We start from the raw sequence: 13,976 nt of genomic DNA, 5'->3' as shown, positions 1-13,976 counted from the left end.
TCTGTTTTAACTATACCCCTCAAAAGCAGGGAAAGGTACTCATGCCAGGCCTCAGAAAGGGCTTTCAATTTTTTGTAAAACCGTATCTTGAAATGAAAAAAAAAATTCCTGTACATTTCCCTCTCTGACCTGAYGAGCAGTGTTTAGTCCAGTTTTCTTCCACTTCTTTAAATCCATGATAGAGCGGGACAGAAGTTCGTCTGCTGCTGTCCTGGGATCCACTCACCCAGCCAATGGGTGGAGTCAGCAAATTATATTGCACCTAAGTGGAAGGAAAAAAAAAGAAAAAAGGTATCTTCATTATTTAGGGTGGCAGATGGAATCCTGTAAGCCCCAAACAATTCCACTGCTAAAATGCAAACTTCCCAGCGTCTGAGGGAAGCCCTGGACCATCCCTGGTAACTTTTACTTTGGAGTAAGCAGCTTAAATCAATGGTCATGATTCCAACAACCGAAAAAGCTGAACACTAGCAACCCACTGACAAGAATAGCACCAAACAAGCCCAATAGTGAAAAGCTAAAGCAAGAAGACTACGTATAAAGTATTCATGAAATAGTGCCTAAACACCCCAAATACTCATGCTTTTGAAAGATAAGGTGGGCTTTCACCTTGCCCATTGCCCTCATTTTTGTGTTTATTAGACAGTAGCTACACCAGGAGTTTACACTGTATCTCAAYCCGCTGCCAGGAATTAGATGCAATTATTTATTTGTTATTATCCCGAAGGCTGTTAACAAAAATCAAAACTGAGTTACTTTCAAAGGCCCTGAAGAGACCACAACACAGCAAATGATCACCTGCTACAGATTTCTGCTGAATGACCAAATAAATACCCAAAAYACAATCTCAAAATCTTACCTGTTCAAACAGATACACAGGGGCCTTGGAATACTGATGGAGCAGGTAGTCAAACACCAAGAGCAGACGAGCCACAATGAGCGGTACAGAACACAGCTGCGTGTCCATGTTCACTGTCAGCTCCAGGATTGTCTGGATACAGAGCGTCAAGATGGATCTGCGGCCTCTTTCAGAGAAGTTGTGAAAAATAAGCAGCAGCAGCTGGAGATGTTCGACATTCAGATCTTCTGTGTCACTGGGAAGAGTCCCCTGCAAGGCATTTTGCTTCAGTGTGCCCACAAACCTGACAATAAAAAAGGAGGTTTATAAACGACATTTCTCTTCGCTTAGATCCCTTCTTAAAATCCTTTCAACTAGAAGTTCAAGAAACATTTCAATAATTATTTTCTGCTTATACTTCTAACAAATACTATACCATCCACTGGAATGAGACTATACAAAAGTAAAACCTTCATAAATTCAATTAGCAAACACATTTCATGGGAAATACGAACAATCATTTAAAGCAGAAAAAGAGATGCAAACTCATTCCCACCGGAAAGGCCATCCACTCTGACTTTCAGTCAGTTAAACTCAATTAGAAGCTTTCACATCCAGGTAACAACACGAAGTGGAAAAGGCTTGGGACCATTGCTCCTACCAGAAACCTGCTGAAATAAGACATTTGCGTCTCCTTTTTAAAACCAGCACTGCTGTAGGTTTTTCAGTTTCCACCCACCTAAATCCTAAATTCTGGTGACCAATTTCATTTCTTATACAACACAAAAGGAATTCCAGCAACACAGAATAACTCCGAGCTCCTCTGAGCACTGCATAGCCATCGGAGTTAAGTTGGTCCAGGAGAACTGTCATTTAATAGAACATCAGACAGGTAAGAGAGGACTAATTTTCAGCATAACATAAAATTATCCCACCTTTCCCAAACTTTAAGGCACTCTGGGACATCGGGATCTCCCTGGGCACTGGCTTTATGTTGCCAAATAAGGAGAAGTCGAGATAGCACCGATAAACTTTGAGGATGGATGTAGAGAGGCCATGGTCCTTCAGAGAAAGGAGCAACTCCCAGCTGCTGAAGAAGTGTGTTCTGGAACAAAACAGAGGCTTGATGTAAAGAGGCAAATCCTACCTGCTACTTCAGTTAACAGCATCCTTTGAACACACAGATGGCAATAAACAGTAGGGCTCTTAGTGGCTACAAATGGTTAATATATCAGTATTTCTCCTATCCAGAGTACTGGTACAGGTATTGAAGGAACTTACGTTTCCACTTTGCCACTTAAAACACAACCACCTTTCAATTGCAATGCCAAAGTGGAGGCAGGGGGAGGGGAGGGGGAATTAAAAGTGGTATTAATGAGCTTTACTCATTTACGGCAAAATCCTAACAGGAGATGTTATGCTTTGGCAGAGTCATACAGGTCAGCTTGTAGAGTCTACATTTACTCTGGCTGGTACTATAACTAGTAAACGTTAGAAACTGAGTATTCTTCAAGTTGTAAAAGGTCACAACAGATCAGAAGTGCCTTTGGAGGGTATAATATTTCTCCAAAGGTGGCAGAGTAAGAAACAAAGAGCTTAGAAAAGGAAAACACTCCATTAGATCCAATAAAAGRAGTGGAGTTAGGACTATTTGCTTCAAGAAACAGTACAGGCTCTTCATTCAATGCCCTTTAAAACYGACATAAAAAAATTAATTTTTATTTATCTCAGCATTGAATAAGAAAAGTACTATGTTCAAGATCTAAGAATTTGGAAGACCACCCCTTCTACTGATCACAGTAATGACTGCTTCTTTTCAGATGTACCACAATGTAAGGTTCTTTTAAGAGTCTAGCTGCTTTAGAAAAAGTATTTTAAATAGCAGTAGAAGAGTCATCAAAAAGTATAGGGATTGAATTCACTAACTGGTAAGTAGACTGACAACCCCTACTTAACATGTTAAGCCACGTCAGCACACAGCCTAGCAAAGAAACCTAGAAGGCCACAAAGTTAGCACACGAAAGCAAAGGAATTAATACATAGTCCATGTAGAGACATTAATATATGCCAACTCTTCAGTTCATTTACCCATTCATCACAGACCAACCTGCAAGGCAGGTGACTGAAGATCCGAGGTCACCAAGGAATGGTTAAAGTGATACAGTGCAGCAGCAAACTCCTCATCTGATGTGCCTATAACACAGAGATCAAGTCGTTTGCCACCGTTGCTCTCTTGTAACTAAAATATCCACATAAAACAAAGAAAACATACATCTATACATCCTATTCTACGTGTTCACTAGTACAGAGGTTCTGCTCACTCACCCTTCAGTCCRTCTTTATCCACCTCCTTGATGATGCTCGCCAGCGTAGCCATGTGCTGCTCCGAAAGAGACACRCTCAGGTAGTTGCGAATGAAGTTATTCCTGGAGTTCAGCATAGAAGAAGTAATAAAGTTCAAAATGTTTGAAGCTAGGCTCAGAAACTGAAAGAGAAAGAGAAAGGCACTATAGAAGCACCAAAAACAGAAGGCGTGCAAGCGAGCATTAAACAGAAACAAAACTGTCACTAAATCAGCAAAATAAATCGAGTCTCCCACTCCACCCTGGCAGTAGAGTGCAGATTAACTTCACTCATTACAGTCCAGCTCACTGCACTCTTACTGTGCTCTTTATCAGGACGGATTTTGTAATTCTCTGAAAAGTTGGCAAGTCCATCTTCTAAACCGCATGATTAATCTTCAACTTTACCCAGAGGAGTTGTTAAAAGCATTCTCTTAGACAAGTATTTTACTTAATAGTTCTGCCCTCGTTTTCCCTCTCCCTCTATAACCCAAATGGATACCATTTTTCTTCTTTCCTCCCTTGGCAATAACAAATACTATAGAAAAGAGTACAGCAAAAATTTTTTTTCAAAGCCAAGACAGTCACTGATTCTCCATCAGCAGTGTACTTCGAACACCTGACACTTATCCTGTTATCTGTCAACACAGGTAGCCACTGACAACACGTCAGCTATTTCATTAACCATGAAGATCTTCCCCTACCAGTTCTGGATCTTTTCGGCTGGCCAGGATGTTCCCGTTCTCTCCAGCAGTCTGTTTGTTAGGGCTTTTCACTCTAGGGGAGCTCTCCAAAGGCGGTGGTGGAGGGGGCGGTGGGGGGGCCACTTTCTCTTTGCTTGGAGAGATCGTCTCTTCAAACCATTGCCCAAGGATGGGTTCACTGTCATCATCTAATAGGATGCAGGAAAAACAAAGACAGTATTTTAAGTGATTACCTTCTACAAACTACTCAGCTTAGAAAAAAACTGGCAGAGTTTCAGTGAGCAGAGTTAAGGCTGCTGCTATCTTCATTTTTCCCCTTCCAGTCACAAGGCCAAGCACTTTTACAGCAATCCATCAGGAATTCACAAGAAGTTATTTCCAACCTCCTCCTAAGCTTTACTGCCAAATCCCAGAGTCTCTGGCTTCAGTTTACATAAAAGAATATACTCTGCTTTTGCCAAATAGATCTTACAAACTGCTTCGTATTTGCAGCATTCTATTTCATTCCAGTCCATGAAGGCAAAAGCCCAGGAGCTAGGTTTCCACTAAGTCTGAAAGCGTAAAATCCTGAGTTAAGTTGCTTGCTGCAAACTCTACCTTGGCTGCTGTCCTCCTCAGTGCTGCTAAAATCATCCTCGTAGTACGTATTTGAATCAGTGGAGGCACTTGCATCACTGCTCATGGAGCCTTTCCTCTGACGTTGCAGGACACAAGCCTTAAAACAAGTGAAATTTTAGAAACATGAAAGATAAGAACTTGAAAACAAGATCATCTTCCTAACACGGTTTTAATTTTCTTCTTGCAAAAATCTACTAAGTTATTTATTAACATTTCTTCAAGGCTCCCCCCCTCTTAATTTGTATCAAAAATATGCAGAAAAGTTCAAAACAAGCCGTCTATACCAAGCTTGTAAGCAACACTTCAGGTAACAGTTTCAACAAAAAAGCACCTGTGTTGAACACAGACTTTTCATCTTCTCACTTAATTCACAAATAGCACTGAGCTTACAGAAAAATTGTTCTAGAACAGGTTTGTCAAACCTACAGACTCCTAAAAAGGRGGGAGGGGGGAGACAGGGAGAGCCCCCAGTTGATAGCTTAATTCTAAATTCTTCTTAACATATTCATAACTTGTAATGAAAGAATTTTTCATGCAGCTGACACTTTGTGAGAGTGGTTCCGCTACACAACTTCTCTAGCAGCATGCCAGTTCCTACCTTTCTGTAGGAAGTAGACAGCAAAGTCAGCAACAAATTAGTGAGTGGTACAGAATCTATCAGCCGCTGGATTCTCTGAATTGAAGTGCTTTGTGCCATGATATCCAGCACTGCTGGTGGACCATCACTCTCCCAGCCCTGGACAACAGCATCGAAAGAGAATTTAAAGTGTGTATCCATGCAGAAAGGAAAATATTTCACAAGAACATACATGCTACCTACACACCTTGTGCAATGCCTCCACTTGCAGATCTTGAAAGAGCGATGATAGCAGTTTGATGGCATGATTCGCTAGCACTACTGACAGAACACCAAACCCTTGATGTCTACAGAAAAACAAAAGATAAGATGTACCCTCAAAGAACACCAAATTGAGCAAGTGGATTAAGGAACTGTTTTGCTAAACTGAAAGAAAAGAACTAGGCAATAAAGAATCAAGACTTGAATTACAAACATGGAGAAAATTTAAAGAGACCAGCAAGACTCTGAAGCAGTTGCTTGCTATGCCTTCTTAGATACATGGAAAATGATTACCTCCATGAAACATCAACATACCCTTTCCCAGGTCCTAGCTTGGGAGACCCAACTCCCTCCTTAGTGCGAGCAATAATGTCTCTGACACGTAAAGCGGCCAACGGATCTTTCTCCTTTCCCTTATCAGCCAAGGCCGTGGGGCTGAGGTTCAAGATGAGGAAGAGGCTGTTTAGCAAACACCAAGCCCCAAGCAGCTGGAAGTTCTGATAATGCTATCATCCAAAAATGGAACAAGTAGAGGAGGGGAGGGGGAAGGGGAAAAAAAAAAAGAGAGAGTATAAAACCAAATGCCAAAATATACCAGCACAAAAAAGCAAAAACGCTTCCTGAAGAGACAAATCTTACCTCACCACCAGCACGGCGTGAATTGCTGATGGCTTGTCCAATCATTTCATAGATTTCAAGCTGCAAATAAATCAAAAACCTCCATAACGTTTAAGAACTCTACTGGGCAATAACTAAACCATTCCACACACTTTTAGGACTCCCATGTCTCAAACAGGAATTTTTTTGCCCTCCACAATTAACAACCCCATTACTTCTTGAGAGATCAGCTAGCCTAATGCCTAGCAGCAACAGATATGTACGGCAATCCAAATAAATACAAATTCTAGGTACATCACTTGCCAAGAATGAAAACAACAAATATGTTCTCCTTCTCATCTACTTACACATTTCTGTACAATAGTGGCAGCATCATTTTCATAATCTTCCTCTTTAGAACTTGTTGACCCAGTTCGTACCTGTTGAGTGCTACCCACGTGTAGGATGGCCATGCAAGTTGCCACGCTCACACCTGATTGTAGATAAGTGAAGGTAACATTCTTATTAATAGATGATCTTGGGACTAACTGTTCCTATTCAGTACATTAGGACAAGCACTATTAAACACGCACATAAACTTGAGGGAGTTGAGAATACTCAGTAATACAACTGACAGATTAGAAAAACTTTCTGAAGTATTCCCAAAAGAGTAAAGTTTTGTCTGATAAATAAAACATGATGTATGTAAACAAATCAATATCATCTTTACGGCAATCTTCACACTCACCTTCGCTCACCTTTATAGAATATATCAGGGTATCAGTGTGACTGGAACAATTTTCAGATTGGCAGAGTCACCACATTATACAATTAGCTTTCAAGTCCATGGGAAATAAAGGTTGCTTTTAAGCTGACCCTTAAATAGGTACTTAACAAAGCAGAGAAAAAGCAAGAGCGCCTTAAAGCTCCGCAAACAATAAAGAAAATCCACTCACCTGCATAGAGACAGCTGAGAGCAAGAACAGTCACATCTTGGAGCCGCGTGGGTGTCAGGGGCTCCAGTACAGGCAGAGACAGAGTATCCAGAGCCATGGTCACATCTATTACCAGCGAATGAAATCTACAGTAACACCACAAATTAAGATTCAGAAATGCAATGTACACTCAGAAAAGGGCTTTCTGCATCAGACAGCTCACAGAAGCAGCACAGTAACCAATACCACACAGTTTGCCCATTTACATTGTCTCCTATAGTGCACCCAGCATATACCGGAGAACAGCGACTACAGAGTCTTACCCATTGCGAACAGCAGTGGCATCTGCCACCGTGGCTGGCATAATAAAAAACGAGTTGGCTGACACTGCGTCTTGAAATCGATTTATGTATCGCAAAAAGTACGGCAGGTTCAGGCACACTCTCAGCAGTTTTTCAGAGCCACCTACCAAACAAAAATAGCAGTGCTTTATTTTTATTGTTCTGTGGGAGAGTTTTTAGCTGAAACAGATGAGCCACGGGCTAACTTCAATACTACGCTTTCTCCCGTTGTTTCATGTCTACCATCTGTTTCATCTGACCTTCATCAAAAGCTGACTTAATTACACTTTGTGGTGAAAAAATACCATCATAGATGAGGTAATAGGATAAAGACTTAAACCTAGTTTACAATGCTTAACCAGAGAGTGACATTTTCAGTCATTACTTGTAACGGGTGTCAGAGACTCTGTGTGCATGCTACATGGCACATCAGGCCTAATTCAAACAGCAAGCTCTCCCTTCCTCCCACACCTGCTCAGTAACTCATCCCACAACGCTACTTCATATTGTCCATATTTTTCCCCTCAAAACATAGCTGCTGTATACAAATACATTGTGTTCATTTCTTCTACAATGAAAATGAGACTATGTTACAATCACAACTTCCCGTAGCAATGTCAGCGTATAACATGATGACCAACAAGTGGCTCTTAAAGAAGAACTACTTTAGGTCAGAAAGTTTCCTCCTATTCAAAGTCATAGGGTGTAACGCAGGACAGACATTTCCTCTAGCCCTTTTTTTTACCCCCCCCAACCTAAAAATCTGATTCTCACCAAGTTCTTGCAGGCTGGCTACATTCTGAGCGATGAATATGTTTTTCGTCTTTGCAGCAGAGGTTTGATCTGTAGAAGCCTGATCTTCATTTTCTCCTTCCACCTAAAGAGAAGCGTATGCTAAATACATCACAGAAGCATTTAGAGCACATGGTATTGCAATGAGTCTCCCTAAASGAGAAAGGCTCATCAGCAGTACAGTTCCAAAGAGCTGCAAGTATCACAGAAAACATTAGCTTCCATAAGCCGTTAAAATCATTATAACCAGTTCAAGGCATACTGTATCTTCTGCTACTCTGTTCCTCAACAAGCAAGGGAGATTTAAACAGTAAAGAAAGGTTTTACTTATACACGTGGATTAAAAAGCTACCACTTACTGCCCACTGCCCTTCTCTGTGTCAACATTATTAACACTAAAAAAAAAAAAAAAAAAAAAAAAAACCAGACCACTTCTATTCTAGGGTTACTTGATCACCTGTGTCTCTGGCGTGACTGATAGCGATGATGAGACTCTGGGATTAAACACTGATGTCAGCTGATTCAGGAAGTTCATCTGCACTTCCTTCTGTCTTAGTTCTGGGCTCACTGGGGAGGCCAGCTCCTTCTGGTCCTCTACTGTAGGAGAAGCAGCAAATCATAGTTTCACTTATCAAAAACATTGTATTTTCCACGCCTAACTCAAGTGCCACAGCGAAATAATCATACATTAAAACACCTACCATCAGAGAGCGTTTTGACGGTCTGAGGCAACTTGGCTGATTTCATCATTGCCGTGAAAGTAATAATTTCAGTTCGATCCAGGCGGCTGCAGCCTGTGCACAGCCCCTTTATCAACAGAATCAGGTGTTTCTGCAAAGAGACATCACGTAAAATTCAAATTCTCTTGATTCCAATTATTCTTTGGTGTCATTTACTCTCAACAGCTGCATTGAAACAACTGCAACTTCAGCTAATAAGGTTATTGCACTCTCACAGATCAACTCTGCTCTCATATCAAAGATCAGGAAGGCTTATTAATTGCAGCTGATTCAGCTAACACTGTCTCGTGCACTTGTTATGGAACAGTGCCTGAAAAAGCTATCTTTCTTACGGCATGCTAAGGCTTAAGACAAGCCCTGTCAGAAGCTACAGTGTCTGAACAGATTTAATTAACATAATGTAACATGCTTTTCCTCTTAAAGCCTTTTAAGATTGAAGCTCTTCCTAGAAGACTAAAATACAACCCGAGAAGAATCTGTCCTAAAAGACTGAAAGGACTGTTCTGATCTACATCATTATATAAAAACAAAACAGACTACAGGGAATTGCATCAGAAACACTTGAATTAGCTGAGGTTCCCGAACAGGTCTGTTTAAACAAGGCTTCAGGCAACATTCATTTCAGTGCTCCCAAGCTGAAATTTTGAAAAAAAAGAAAGCATAGGGAAGACACAGCAGGTAGTAGCAGCTACCAAAGTGCTAGATCTTAAACATTTTCAGAACTTCAGGAATTTTGCTTTGTACAACATGGAAGCAAACATGGAAGAGGCCTTTTGCTCACATGTTCAAAATCTGTGCTCACCTGTGAGACAGCACACGCTTCATCTGGGTTCTCAAGACGCAGCAGTGAGAATTCAATCAGAACTTTGCAAGCAGCTGCCACTGACTGCAGCTGGTTTCTTGGTACTGAAAAAAAAATAGATGTTTGCATCAGTCACTAGTTTTTAAATAATTCAGTGTAATGTATTCTTAATGCTTTCAAAATAACAGAATGCACACGTGCGCACAGACAATCTCTCCTGTCTAAGACACAGATGCAATATGAATTCAGTCTCACCAAAATGTAACAAAAGAAGTGTCCATAAAGTAAGGATGATACCTACCACCCAGGTGCAGGGACTAAAACGAACAGATACAACAGCTTCTCTAGGAACACTTACTATTAATACCAAACTGACAGAGAAAGCACTGAAGAACATGAAAGAGGTTGACTTTTTCACAGAAATTATCAAGTTCTTCCGGACTAAACAATCTAAAATGTTTTCAGTCAAAAACTCTTGATCATTAAGTCTAGCACAGTAACATAACTTTACTTTCACATGCTAAAGAGTAATTTAAAAACACTGAAAATACATTCAAATGAAGTATTTGACCAAAAATAATTTCCCCTACATGAAGCCAGGTCAACATACGAAACACCTAAAAAATCAAAGCCACCCACAATTTGAGGCGAAACACCAATATCAACAAATGCCTCTTTCCATCTGAATTCATTTGCCATTACAACAAAAGCTAGCAACGCTAGCCTGGTGATTCAGAAACAGGATTTGAAACAAATACCGAAAGGACAACAATCTTAGTCTACTTTTACTATCTCCTAGTCGTTAAGAGCAAAAAAAAGCAGAGCATGGAGAACACTTACTCAGACCACACACAGTAGTGATGTAATGCGTAGAAAGTGCAACAAAGGAGGAGTAGAAGGGCTCGTATTGTTTGTCATGGTGCAGGATTTCAGATTCGCTGCGATAAGAGAACGGAACAGAAGATAAGTCAATTAGATACAGCACAATAGCAGCTGCCATACAACACTCAGAACACGATATATCTACTAATATACGCAAGCCRAGCTCGTTAAAATCCCATACTCTTTCCAAATCCCCATCTGGAAAACAAAACGGTATTTCCAGACCAAGACAGAAACCTCTGCCCTACATCCCATCTCGCGCATCCTCAGGGCAGATCCCTCCAGCAGCACGTGGATCGAGGCACCTGGATCACTCTCCACATCACAAGTTGAAGGAAACAATTTTGATACTGCATGTATTTTTCATTTATATTGCCAATAGGTCAGCATCTTTAAAAAACTGCCCTTCCAGAATTACCTAAAGCTTGCTTACTACTGAACTCCTGCAAAGTTTGGACAGTTTGTTCTGTTAATGCTACACAGCACTTGCCAGGACCGGAATACAGGCATTCATTCCCTATCAAGGCACGTTGTCAACTGAAGTTTATGCAATTCTGCAAAACAGAGGATCAAAACAGCCAGTTGMGCTATAACAACAAATACTCAACGTGTATCTGTGTTGGAGAGAACGGAGTTTTAGCACGTAACCCACAGCAGAGAAAAATAAATCACAYACTCTTAACCTGCCTCATGGGTAGAGACTTACAACTTCTGAAAACCGCATCGTTTCGCTATTCCCCCACCACAGAAATCCACACAGAGCGCAGASTGAGCAAAAATTTAACGTCAGCTCAAATCAAAAGTGAAAACTGTACAGCAAAATATACACCAACACGGGTTTCTCAAGGAAGCTTCCTAGCCAAGGAAGACATCTATTACGCACAGAAACAACGCGCTAAAGGCAGCAGCAGCAAAGCTTCACACCACATCCTGCTTGAACAGAAACCTGAAGAGAAACAGTGCTCTGCCTCCAGGGCTAGCTCAGCCCTTGATTTTTACTGTAATAAAATTAAGTAACACAGACACCTGCCTATTAAACGAAGGTCTCATCCTGCCAAGGATTGCTATATCCAACTAAAACGATGATTTCCCAAGTTTAGCATTCTGCCTCCGGAAACAGCCAGTACCACTGCAAAATGAGCCACTTACCCCGTTCAYGCGCTCGCAGCCAACGATGCCAGCTTTAACGAACGGGGAGAGGAAGAGGACGCACCGTTCCCTGCTGACCTCAAGTCTGACCTATTTATGCCCAGYCACTTTCCCTTTCTCTATCTTCTGTCATCTCTTCCTGACCCAAGGGAAAGTGTTACTGAAACAGAACAAACCATGGAAGATGGGGTTTTTGTCTGCCACAGAAAGAGGGAGAGAAATACTCAACAGCTTTGTAGCTGTGCTTTCGCAGTCCCGAGAACATTTTTTTCARTAGCCTACGCAAAAAGCTTAAATGGAAAAATAGCTGTTACAAACTGGGAAGCTTTGCTTGAAAACATTCAGTAAYGCAACAGTACTGGATTTCAAAGGTTTGCCTCACCAGGCTCGCTTGCCAGAAATGCACTGCTGGGTCAAAAGCCCAGACTCAAACACGCAAAAAAGTTCACATCTCATATGCTGAGACACCAGTTTTGCTCATCTACCTCTATGTGCAACCATACCTTAGCAGCAGGAAAYATATGAAATATATTTCAAGAGAACAAATAAGAACACATTGGGAATACTGTAGTACAGAAGAATTTGGCAGCTTCTCCGTTACCATTCTGCTGCATAGGTCAAGCTGTGCAATGTGGAAAATCCACGAGATATAGAAATAAAGGTATAGAAACTAGAACAAGTCAGGGTATTTCATGACAATCTGAAAATAAGCGATTTGAGTTTTATACAAATAAGTCATGGACATCKTAGGGTATAAAACAACCTTTAAAAGTGGAAGACAACTGTCAACTAATCATCATCAAGTCTTTGCAAGTAAATGTAACAGTTTAATCTAGAATAAGTCAGAATAGTGTTTTTTATATAATGAAATTTATTAATAATTCAGGCTTTGCATAGTGAGAGTCACTTAAGTATCTGCTTCACAGAAAAAAAATCCTTACTCACGCTAACCCAGAGGCCTCCATGTCACTATCAAATATAACATGTCAGCAACAAATACCATCTCCCTTCTCAGTTCTGCTTCCAAATTTTAAAGGGGTCAGAAATAGACCTCTTGTGTAAGACAGCAGGCACAAAAGCAGCCTCTTCCTTGAAAAGGCATAAACAGTAGGTGCAGGAGTTCGCTGGCTACTGAAAGACTCCTGAAAAAAAAATAATCAGACCCATTTGACCACCACAGACTTTGTAAACTGACCGCGTCCCAAGTCAGCTGTGTCTCTCCCWGTCAGTATTTCCATAACTTATGTTAAATAAGAGGCCAAAGCCTACTAATTCCTGAATGTACCTGCTAATAAGAAAATTCCAGTGACCTGCTGATGCCTAAACTCAAAAATGAAGCAAACCACTCGTGAGAAAAACATGTAAATCTATTTATTTCAAAAAGAATCACAGTGCTGATTTTGCTGCTATTACACCATTTTTATTTACTGGTGATAGTTTGTGGGCTATATCAACCAGCAGTCTCTCTGAAACACTTGCCAAGCATCTTACCAAAATAAGCTGAGCAGATACAGCCTTTTCTATCAGAAATCAACGGATAGGTTATTTGTGCAGACTACAAAGAGCATGACTCCAACTCTGAAGAAGGGATTTTCATCCCCTGTGACATGTAACATGCTACGCCAACRCACGAAATACAAGACATCGTTCCGCAGGACTCCACGGCCCTCGAACTTCCATTACTTTCAAGCCATYATTTTCACTAAGCGGGGGAAGGACCCTCCCCCAAAAGTCAAGCACAACTGTTTAGTGGTTTAGTGATACTGTCGTACAGAAACGATTCAATGAGCATTAAGCACAGCGACAGCAGAGCTCCACGAGACAGAGCTGAGGCGGGAAGGTCAGTAAAAGAAAAATTACTCTAAGAAGCACCCGGATAGCATAAACGCTCAGCACGCGCAGGTGCCTGGGCGGACCGCTGTGCCTACGTACAAAGGCGCAGAGCACTGGTTTCAGGCACCCAGTTCAGCCACTCTGCGCCAAAACAGCACACCACAAGGCTGGATTTTGTTATCCTCGTTACTACGGCACTTAGTCTTCGTTTCCTAACGTGTAACTGGAGGACACGCTGCTGTGCTGTTCCGACCTAGCGTCTTAGGCCGCAAAACGAGCTACAAACCGCGCCGAAGCGCGGAGTGCGCCCACGCGCCGCGAAAAGGCCCCTCTGCCCTTCCCGGCCGCGGCGCCTCCCGGGCTGCGGCAGGCCGCGACTAACGCGGCCGGCCTGCCCCGGCGGGGAGACCCCGCTCCTCCCCTCACCTCTCGATAACCGAGGCCAGCAGCTGCGGGAGCTCCTTCATCTCGAAAGCCGAGTAGGAGGCGGAGAGCAGGGGCCGCACGGCCACCTCCCAGCCCAGCTCCGCTGCGGCCCCCGCGCCGCCGCCGCCGCCCGCCGCCG

At 41.9% G+C, this 13,976-nt stretch overlaps 1 protein-coding gene across 1 annotated transcript in view; it reads right to left on the bottom strand.

The window, feature by feature from the left end:
• UBR4 (ubiquitin protein ligase E3 component n-recognin 4) overlaps window positions 1-13,974 on the bottom strand; it is a gene marked incomplete at its 5' end in the record, with an annotated part of 81,370 nt that extends 67,396 nt beyond the window's left edge. Inside the window, 20 exons of the mRNA XM_085305233.1 lie at window positions 130-262; window positions 860-1,142; window positions 1,774-1,943; window positions 2,946-3,031; window positions 3,164-3,323; window positions 3,885-4,072; window positions 4,482-4,599; window positions 5,101-5,238; window positions 5,327-5,426; window positions 5,656-5,846; window positions 5,980-6,039; window positions 6,306-6,430; window positions 6,894-7,018; window positions 7,196-7,337; window positions 7,988-8,090; window positions 8,463-8,602; window positions 8,707-8,836; window positions 9,548-9,651; window positions 10,388-10,485; window positions 13,838-13,974. Of these exons, the coding sequence (XP_085161359.1) occupies window positions 130-262; window positions 860-1,142; window positions 1,774-1,943; window positions 2,946-3,031; window positions 3,164-3,323; window positions 3,885-4,072; window positions 4,482-4,599; window positions 5,101-5,238; window positions 5,327-5,426; window positions 5,656-5,846; window positions 5,980-6,039; window positions 6,306-6,430; window positions 6,894-7,018; window positions 7,196-7,337; window positions 7,988-8,090; window positions 8,463-8,602; window positions 8,707-8,836; window positions 9,548-9,651; window positions 10,388-10,485; window positions 13,838-13,974 (2,731 nt within the window). The remainder of the gene's footprint in view (window positions 1-129; window positions 263-859; window positions 1,143-1,773; window positions 1,944-2,945; window positions 3,032-3,163; window positions 3,324-3,884; window positions 4,073-4,481; window positions 4,600-5,100; window positions 5,239-5,326; window positions 5,427-5,655; window positions 5,847-5,979; window positions 6,040-6,305; window positions 6,431-6,893; window positions 7,019-7,195; window positions 7,338-7,987; window positions 8,091-8,462; window positions 8,603-8,706; window positions 8,837-9,547; window positions 9,652-10,387; window positions 10,486-13,837) is intronic.
• Between the last annotated feature and the right edge of the window lie 2 nt (window positions 13,975-13,976).

Source organism: Rhea americana, unplaced genomic scaffold (assembly GCF_003343005.1).
Source record: "Rhea americana isolate MKP2758 unplaced genomic scaffold, rheAme1 scaffold_217, whole genome shotgun sequence".
In the NCBI taxonomy this organism is placed as follows: Eukaryota; Metazoa; Chordata; class Aves; order Rheiformes; family Rheidae; genus Rhea; species Rhea americana.
This window is presented reverse-complemented; position numbering and strand designations above follow the sequence as displayed.